Source organism: Alosa pseudoharengus, unplaced genomic scaffold (assembly GCF_046254945.1).
Source record: "Alosa pseudoharengus isolate Yale_2024_CS ecotype anadromous, Long Island Sound unplaced genomic scaffold, YU_APseudo_1.1 YU_APseudo_1.1_scf_15, whole genome shotgun sequence".
Classification (NCBI taxonomy): Eukaryota; Metazoa; Chordata; class Actinopteri; order Clupeiformes; family Clupeidae; genus Alosa; species Alosa pseudoharengus.
This window is the reverse complement of record NW_027468620.1, coordinates 11,473,408-11,483,093: the sequence shown is the minus strand read 5'-3', so window position 1 is coordinate 11,483,093 and position 9,686 is coordinate 11,473,408. Positions and strand designations below refer to the sequence as shown.

The window sequence follows — 9,686 nt, the reverse complement described above, 5'->3', positions numbered from 1 at the left end:
CAGAAAATCACATTTAGCAACATCCACATTGATTTCAAAACTGATGGGAATCAGTTATCCAGGTTATCCTCATTAGCACTTTCCGTCAATAGTGTGTGTGTGTGTGTGTAATGATGTGTGTGTACATGTGCATGTCTCTCATCACCATCCTGACAGCTGCAAATGAAAGTGTTAGCCAGGCCACCTCTCAGCTGTCTGACTCCATGCACAACAGACGTTTCCTCCACTGCTGAAGATTTGAGCGTAACTCGAGAGAGAGAGAAACAACTCTGGCAGCACGTTGAGGACCACAGCCATGACATCATCAGCCAGTCCAGCAACTGTTTCAGAGGGGAAGAAAAAACATTCCTCTCACATAAAATACACAGAGGATGCTTCCTTCCTGGATGCCTATATATTTGTTTGCTTAAATCCTATTTTTAACCTGTTGTTGACCCATCCAGTTTTTTGTGAATGGCTAAAGTCGTCAGAGAAGTCAAAAACAACAAGTGGAGTCTGCAAACTGCTTAACAATGCATTTTATTTAAAGGCACCTTTCATGATGCTTCACATACCACCTTATATCATCTGTCAACTAACTAGAGAAGAACATTATACTATGGGATAATAATATGGTGTACAGGAATCTCATCCAACAGCGTATGAGTTTGATTCCTACAAGTAATATACAAAACAATTGCATCTCTGTTCTCACAATCTTTGTCCAGACACAGACTGAGAAATAGACAACCATGACTCTCATCTCTCTATTTTGTAATGTAGTAATCATACACAGCCCTAAGGGATGATGGAGTGGGGCACTTTTGTGATCCTGTTATTATTTCTTAACAGAGGTTGTGCTCAAGAATGTTCTTCTGTCTATTGGCCCAGGGATTTCACCACAAATCTGCATTTGATAACTATGGTTGTCTATTTTCCTCCGGATCATCAGTGCTTGATGAGTTTGACCGTGGTTTTTAAACATCACGGGACCAACTTTGACCAACCCCCTTTCCACGGCGTGGTTTTCTTCTTCGTCTTTTTTTGACAGTGGGCCCTCGGGTCGCTAAAAATAAAGCTGCCATCAAGAGGAAGGTTGTAATTTGTGATTACCGGGTGTGTCTTTGTCTCACTTAGTGAGGTACTGAGGGGAGACAGTTCCCTGCTGCATCCGACCAAAACTACTTTGACATTGAGGAGTAGGCTACTAGCTGAGAGAATTGCAGCTACATACATGGAAACCTTGAAATGCTCACAGAATTAATTTACTGTCACTGAAGTGAGAATACTGTCAGACAGAGAACCAGGACAAGATGATTCCATTATTTCATACATTATTTATTTGGAAAAATATTTAGATGATTTCCTTCATGAGCAACAGTTATAAAACAATTCCCATAAGATCTGTACAATGCTTCTTAAATACATTTATGGAAAACAGTCACATTGACCCGAAGTGCCTTATATACATTATACATATTTGCAAGATGAGGGAGAAAATTAAATTATATCAAACTGAATTCCACAACACATTCACAAACATATAAAACACAAATAACAATTAAATAAAAAGTACAACTTCTTAAAAATAAAAAAACAACAAAAGCCTCAGTTGCTTTAGGATTCAAAGGCAGTGTCTTTTCTTCTCCGAACCAACACTCACTGATGTGAGGATATGAAACAGTACACACTGCAGTCAGTTTAAATACATTTTTGTCCTCTTTAACACAAAAAAGCCCTCTAGTGCAATGAGGTAACTCTTTTTCCAGGTCATGCAACAAGTCCATTTGCACCATATGCGCATTTCCTGGGCGACATGAACGGAAAGAAAACAAAAAAAACAATGCGGGGAGCAGGGAGCCAGTATGGCTCAACAACCAACTTCTGCAGTCACTGTGCTTACTTCAGTTGAGAACCAGCTCATTCTGAATATCATATTCAACATCTTAGTTCCACAGCAGCAGTTCACGTGAGGGAAACGTTCCCCCTGGTTTGAGCAGCATTTCGTCAGAGTAAAACCTCCAGCAGAGCGACTGAGCAACAGCTCCAATATAATGTTACACCTTAAGAAGGAGAAAGGAGGGAGAGATTGATTAATCATTAACTATTGTGGAGTAGACATTTAAAAAAGAAAAAAAAAAGATTGGGAAAAGCTTTAAGGAAAATCCGCCTTGATAACTCAACTCACCTCAGTTGCAATAATACATTCATCTTTTTCATCTGATATCACGTACACGGACTGATACTTTGTGTCCTTGCACGATGAATCTGGACGTTTCTTTTCTGAGGCATCACTGTGAACGGAAATAAAGCAAAATTAATACCAAAGCATTTTCTAATATCTTGGATCAACACTTCTACTGCACATGCACCATTCAAAATCAAAGCATTTAATCTGTATTCACCTCTTTAAGCGATTTCTGCGTTTCTCGTCTAAGTCACAGTCCAGTGGTTCGCACGCAGCCTCACATGCAGCCTCGCACTTGGAGTCGCCTTTAGCTTCACATTTTGGGTCGCCTTTTTCCAAGTCGTCTTTCCCGCATGCCTCATCCTGCTTCAGCTCGTGCACCAGATTGTAATCCACAGACAGGTAGCGCGACTTGTAGCCGTTCTTTTCCGAGTTGCCCCCGAGGCCAGCCGAGCTGTCGCTATGAAAGTCCACCTTCTTGTTGGTGTTCTTCACCTGGGTTGGGCCGAGGACACTGACGCTCACCGTCAGGTCCTTGTCACGGCTGCAGTTGTTGGCCAGGTTGTTCATGGTCTCTCTCTCACTGCGGGCCTCTAACAGCTGGCTCCGCCGCTGGAGCTTGACCCGCACAAACGCCACCAGAATGGCACTGCCCAGCAGCAGCAGCAGCACCAGTATAATCCCTGCGCACACCGCCATCCAAGGGAAGTAATCGGTCTGCTCCTCTCCGTCGTCACCCCCCTCGGAGTAGCGCCTGTCATGCCCTTCAACGACAGGCTGTCCGTTGGTCTCGGGGAGAAGAAACTGGCAGTTGCGCCCTCCGTATCCAGGCACGCACGCACAGATGTAGCGCCCCTCCCTCTCATGGCAGGTGGCACCGTTGTGGCAGGGGTTATGGGCACACCTGCTCACTGGGTGGGTGCAGTTTTTTCCAGTGTAGCCAGGAGGACACGTGCAGGTGTAGTCGTTGAGTCCATCCTGGCAGGAGCCACCATTCTGACATGGGAAGCCGGCACACTCGTCAACATTGTCGTTGCAGTTGTCTCCCACGTAACCATCCGGACATTGGCACAGGTAGGAATCCACCAGGTCCAAACACTGAGCACCTAAAGTGTAAAAATATTGTCAGCTCATTTGAAAACATAGATTTGAGAGATGTTCTAGTCCATAGTCCAAGCAGATAGATGGTTTTGGATGCTGAGAGAGAAAAAAAATTAAACTTACCATTCGAGCAGGGGTTGGAGCTGCAGTGGTCAATTTTCTTCTCACAGTTGAAACCAGCATAACTTGCTGGACACTGGCAATAGTATCCTCCATCTGGGTTGTTGACGCAGCGACCCTCGTTGAAACATGGCCCATCAGCACAGTCCATAGCGCTCAACTCACAGTTCTTGCCATAGTATCCAGGAGGACAAGCACAGGTGTAGGTGTTCAGCATATCCTGTTAATAGAGAGTAACATGATTTAGGGAGGAAAACCCATACACCAAACTTAAAAAATAGCAATGTATAGCACTGCATAATACAATGAAAGGTGAAGAAAGGTACACTTACAGTGCAGCTTCCCCCATTTCTGCAGGGACTGTCTGAACACTCGTTGACCTCAATCTCACAGTTGTCCCCAGTGAAGCCAGGCTTGCAGGTACAGGTATAGCTGCCTTGCCCAGTGTTGGTACAAGTTGCTCCATTCATGCATGGTTTGTGGTGAGTGCAGTAGTTCAAATCTGAAACATGCAGAAACAGCTGAGAAGTTAGTCTAACGCCACACATCTTATTTCATATTTCAATATTTCAGATTGAAGAATACAGGCATCTCATTTAGAACTGATCCAGAAGTGATTGATTAAAAATGTTTCGAGAAATAATTGCTCACCTTGGTTGCAAAACAGTCCACCCCAGCCTTCCTGGCAGTTGCACTGCCAAGGCTGCTGGCAGGTGCCGTGAAGGCATCCTGGATAACGGATGCAGTCATCACAGTACTTTCCACTGAAGCCAACTCTGCACCTGAGGAAAAACAAATAAAGGAGAGGTCAGTGAATGATTACCATGAACTGATGTTTTATGTCATGTCTATCAGGAGTTTAACCCAAAGTAATCTTCTTTTACGTCAGTTCATATCATCAGGGATGAACTGGTGTACTTACTTGCATTCATCTGGCTTGTCACAAAACCCATGTTCCTCGTCACATCCAGGGAGGCAGATTGCTGTAAAGACACAGACATCCATTGAGTGATTCAAGCATATGTTTCATCAGACAAAGATTTACTCAACTCTCCCTAAACACTTGTTCAGTCATTTCAGAGGGCACTCACTGGCAGGCCCTACTATCTGTGTGAAAAAATTCTGCTCCCTCATCACGGGCAAGGACGTTCTGCTTAACACAGTTGCTCCCCACACAAAAGCCTCACAGCACAAAAGCTTCTTTTTCTTCTAACTGTGGGTCAGAAGTCCCCTTTTTTCATGGTGCTCATACAACCCCTCCCCTCGGTGTCCCCGAGTCGGCGTGGATAAGAGTGGACAGCTGGTATACATGGTGCCAGTGCAGGACAGCTGCTCTATTGTCCTTTCACTCGGCAGCTGCCCGCTTCCAACAATACCTCACTGCGCTAAGCCAATCAACACGGAGCGCACTGCCAAGTAGCCAATCAGGCATTACATTTAATCTATGGCACGCGTGTGATTATTCGGCAAACGTCTCTCATTTGCATTCGCATAAAAAACGCCTGTTGAAACCAAAGCATTTCTGTACTGTAAAATGAAATTTGAGAACAACTTTTGGAAACTCCAAAAATAACAGATCTAGTCAAAACTACTACATCACAAATAGGTAAAAGTGTTTTAAAACATTTTTAACATCCCAGATGGGCAAAATACTTACGCTCTGTGCAGTATTGGCCTTTCCATCCAGAGTTGCAGATGATCTCTCCACGCTCGCCACAGGTGAAATGTCCAAAGGCATCATCGCGGGGGCGGCAGAAGACAGAGCAGCCCTCGCCGTAGTAATGTTCATCACACAGAAATCTGTAGGAGTATTTCAGCTCCGTCCTTCCACCAATTTGTAAATCCTGAGACCACCCCTCCCCCACTGTGAGGTGCCTCTGTGTTGTCATCCGACTGATGAGACGTTCTGGGTGTTCTGTTAACGAAATACAACTAATTAAAAAACAATAATAATAAAAAATGCATAAAAAAAACAGGTGGGGCTGTTATTAGTTGACAACCTAGGAACTGGAAACTGTTTTTACCTGTTGAAAGATCATCGATGGAATCTGTGTGAAGCGCTTCAATAATCAGCGAGAAAGTCCCCTGTAAGACAATGAGAGTATTACGATTAGTGGGCCTATGTTCTCGATTACAACTTATCTCTCAAGACCTCATGGCAACCGGTGTCTCATTAGTCGCACAAGGTGGGCCTCGTATTTAACATATGACGGAAGAGGCTGATAAACAGAGGTGTGATGCCACTGGGCTTCACGGTCAATTTCCCCGCTTTCACACTTACTTACTGCTGTAAAATGAAGCTTTCGGAATTTCACGCAGAGCTGACAATAATACACCAACTCTGGGGATGTGAAGTTTCCCACCCCTGTAACATCTGTTAAATGCTCTAAGCTAAAATACCACCCTTCCAAAGTCGTTTCTACTTGGTAATCTCTTTTGACGTTATCGATAAAGCCACATGCGCGTGATAAAATCCATTACACTCTATTACTCGTAAAGATATCTGTCGGTAAAACAATCAACCAACTCACCGGCCAAGTAAAGCCAAAGGAGAATCGTATTGGATTGGTGAATGAATCCTTAGACGTCATCTCGGGAACTTGGAAGGAGTTGGATCCTAACACAGGGGTAACCGCACCTCCGTAGGTGCATGGAGGTTCCGGCGATACATTTGTCTGGTAGTGCTTCAAACAGATCCTAAAAAAAGTTTTGCATTCACATTGCTGGAGGCTTGATGCGGTCCCCGCTTTGCAGCAGTTCGTATTTCCCGTCACTCCTTTCTTGTTGAGAAACTCTTGCAACTTCAGTTCGAATACCCCAGAGCAGAACCCCTGTTGAAAGAACGAACCTCATGTAAACCAGCATATTTGCAGACACATTTTACAGTAAACACTGACTATAGGTAAGCTAATAGGTTATATGGATCTGGACGTCACTATGAATCAATATTGAAATCAAGACCGAAATGAAAATATGTCTTACCTGGCATGTCAACACACAAAGGATGGCAGCTATCAGAATTGACTGGTGTCCCATTGTGTTGTATTGGGTCTTGATCAAATTTCAACTTCCAGGAGCCCAACGAAATTTGACTGTGTCCCTCAAACAAGCATTGAGATGAATTTTGAAAACGTCCAGATATAGTCTCTTATTCAACAGACACTTCAGTGTAAAGAGACTACTTCGGTGGATTTGTTTTAGTCTCTTCCCACAACGTGTTCTTCCTACTTTCTTCTGTGTCCCATTTAAGTCCTTCTTGGAATGGAAAAAATAACCAAAGTCAATTTAATCCTTAATGTAGTGTAAGAGAAAGCGGACGAAAAAATCCAAGGTGATAAAAAAAATCCCTTGTTAGGTCGTAAATTCCAATCCAGATATTAATATTTGAAGATCAATACAGCCTCAGGCTCGTGGGTGCAAACAAGAGGACAACCCCGTAGCAGGGTTTGCTCGTGTGTTGTTTACTCTCCCTTTGATTTATTAAGCGCAAAGATGGTACTGGTCCAAAGCACTTCCCCTCTGCGCTCTCGTTCCTTCTGCACTGTATAAAACTATGCGTGTGTCTGATGTCCCGGCCAGTCTGCCGCCGGTTATATACAGACTGCGACTGCTAGGATAATGACATGCAAATGAGCTACTCCCCCAATCTGGCTCGAGCTGTCACAAAGGGACACTTTTCAAACCCCCTCTCAAAAGATCGCCAAATGGTCACTGAGCTGTAAAATGTGCAACCCTTCCCCATGGCCAGAGAGAGAGAAAAAACTTCTCATTTACATACTAGAGAAAAATTTAACCTCAAGAATCCTTTACATCCTTTGCTGACAGAAAACCTCAAATTACATCACACTCCGTCTGCTCATAGTTAAACCTGCTCAAATGACTCGACATTCTTCACTGAGGCGCACGGACGTCATACGAAATGCAACGAATAGTCCCCCCTCCTATAGCCGATTTGACAATTGTTTTGACATGCAACAACCGATTAATAGAGGCTGGGCAATAATTATTTTATAAATACTTCATTAATCATCGACTATAAAGATATGAACAACCGAAGCACTCCTACATTTTCTTTATCTATGTTTTCTTTATTTACACAGCAAAACGTGCCATCAAGAAATATTTGTTTATTTATTTATGAAACACCGCAATTGTTTTGCAACTTTTGGGTTATTTGGCATTGTTTATCCAATCGTGTTTGGTCCTGTACTTTATTCAACCGTGTTTTTATTTCTCAGTGTCCCCAAATGGCATGTTGAACTTTCACTGAATGAAATGTATGTTATTTTCAGACTGAAAAGTGTTTTGATGGAAAAAATAGGTCATATATAGTACAAGTTTCCATTTTGTATAAAGTTTTCACAAACTTCTGGAACCCTCATAAAACCTGTTCCAAGATGCTGACAAGTTCTCCAACTGTTAAGTATTGATTACTATGCATAGTATGGATATTCCATATAATATCTGAACGCTGATAGGCAGTAAAAACTGCTGGTGTGTGTCGTTCGCGTGGCTGTCATTAAGGCACTTTGTTATTGTGTGAGGGAAGAATAAGTTTGTTCTTTGTGCTCTCAGCTGTATGGTAATTCAGGCAACACCTGCTCCCCCTCACAATATAGCAGGGAGAAAGAGCTCCCCTCGGCGCACGCTGCCGTCTCTACAACAATGTACAAAATGTAGGGGCTCTCACAGGGATAAAAACATGTATAAACAGTCATCCTAACTTTAATCCGCTGAGGAATTTTATTTATTTTATGTGCGTCATAGTACTTTTTTCTTCATTTTCGGAATCTTTTAACGAGCTCTCTCTCTCTCTGTCGACTTTCACTCGTGGGCTTGTCGCTAGGGTGGTACTAAAGTTAATTTACATAGCCCCCCTCCTCTTTCACTCTGTACGTGTATGTGTGTGCGTGCGTGCCGGCAGTGTGTGCGTGTGTAGGATATGTGTGTGTCGGGGTGGTCTTCATTAGGACGTTAATTGAAACGGTACTTGCATTTCAGAGGAATGCAAGGACATTTGAATTTCTGGAGTGGCATGCATGCCAGAGGAGGGTCAGCTTCTAGATTATGCCTGATTTGAAAAACACAACGTTTGTCAAACTCAGCTGAGTGTGTATTTCGCTCAAGCACATCGTCAGTGTTCGCATAAAATGACATTGCCAAAGGAGCTTAGACGCGTGTGCGCAGTTTATTCATAATGTTCACTGTTGCCAGCGCCGGAAAAATCCACCTGTTGGTGCGTTGATGTCCGGATAACAGACCGCAGTCTATATTTTCATAATGTGATGCTAAGTGTATTGATTATTGTGTTGCTGTTATATGACAGGTCGCGTATGCTTATCTCGGGCACTAAGCACTTGCTCAGAGTCAGCCACATGAAATATCAAGTCTTCCATCACCATACACCTCAGTCACGCGGTTCTTTACATTGACGTGGCACACATTTCTCCATTACTGCAGCAAAGCGTAACCGAAAGGCATGGTGAAATCCTTCAGAATCATGCCCACTACACTTATTCTTTTCAAACTTAATTTATGCCACGCAATTCTGTCTTGGTTAAATCAAGCAGAAAGCTCCTTTTTCGCACTCCTCCTTCTTTCAGAAGGTGAACTATGGAGAGACTGTTTAACTTAAGTGTTTCTATAGGGGGCTGTTGTACTTTAACTCCTGCCCACCAGTAGCTGCTATGAACAAAGAAGGGACTCGAGGTCTGACTATTCATCTTTTCTTTGCGCTTTAATTTTCATTGATTTGGAATACAAGAGGGAGCCCTTGGGGATTCTCTCTGAAGGGCACGACACGCCTTTAGACGCGGACAGCCCCCCAAGCCAACCATCTGCTCCCAACCAAATGGCGTTTTCCCCCCCTACCTCCACATTTCAACTGCATGTCTCCACTGTTCGTCCACGCATTACACAGTCTTCAGCCAAATTAAACTGGAAGCATGTAAAGGACCTGCAACGGTATGGCACTGGCCATATGGTTAGGGAAGCTGAAAGTGCAGTTTCGCGGATAAACTGTTCGTGGGAACGTCGACATTGCCTGTCCATGACAGGACTCTTTTTAATTATGAAGTCCCTTGCTCAAAACAATTTGTTCTGCGAAGGTAACGTGTATCCTGCCAAGTGATCCCCTAAATGGACAAAGCAAAAAAGCAACAGGTCACTTTGAAATCCCCTTCTCACGATTTTAAGCTCGATCAGAATTTATAAAATTAGATTTAGGATTCAATTATTAACCTCTCTCAACGTTAGTGGCGCTGATCAAGACCACAAAAATATTCTTCAGATTATTATG

The 9,686-nt window shown here is 43.3% G+C and overlaps 1 protein-coding gene across 2 annotated transcripts; it reads right to left on the bottom strand.

Annotated features, from left to right (window-relative positions):
- Window positions 1-1,296: 1,296 nt before the first annotated feature.
- Window positions 1,297-6,934, bottom strand: dldh (dihydrolipoamide dehydrogenase). Of its 2 annotated transcripts, XM_076285541.1 has the most exons (11): window positions 6,371-6,934; window positions 5,920-6,219; window positions 5,413-5,473; window positions 5,046-5,303; window positions 4,311-4,371; window positions 4,040-4,170; window positions 3,721-3,890; window positions 3,392-3,608; window positions 2,385-3,273; window positions 2,168-2,273; window positions 1,297-2,042 (listed from the first exon to the last, which is right to left on the bottom strand). In XM_076285541.1, the coding sequence occupies exons 1-11, from the start codon at window positions 6,422-6,424 to the stop codon at window positions 2,037-2,039; spliced, it is 2,253 nt and encodes a 750-aa protein (XP_076141656.1). In that variant the 5' UTR covers window positions 6,425-6,934; the 3' UTR covers window positions 1,297-2,036. The 2 variants fall into 2 exon arrangements, with proteins under 2 accessions (XP_076141656.1, XP_076141655.1); XM_076285540.1 differs by lacking the exon at window positions 1,297-2,042 and having other exon boundaries at window positions 2,159-2,273.
- Between the last annotated feature and the right edge of the window lie 2,752 nt (window positions 6,935-9,686).

Bases quoted from the DNA above. Each gene is read 5' to 3' on its own strand.
- dldh (XM_076285540.1), bottom strand. From the start codon at position 6,424: ATGGGACACCAGTCAATTCTGATAGCTGCCATCCTTTGTGTGTTGACA. The intron at 6,220-6,370 runs GTAAGACATATT...TTCTTTCAACAG, and splicing joins TTTGTGTGTTGACATGCCAG to GGGTTCTGCTCTGGGGTATT. The intron at 3,274-3,391 runs GTAAGTTTAATT...TTTACACTTTAG, and splicing joins CTCCAACCCCTGCTCGAATG to GTGCTCAGTGTTTGGACCTG.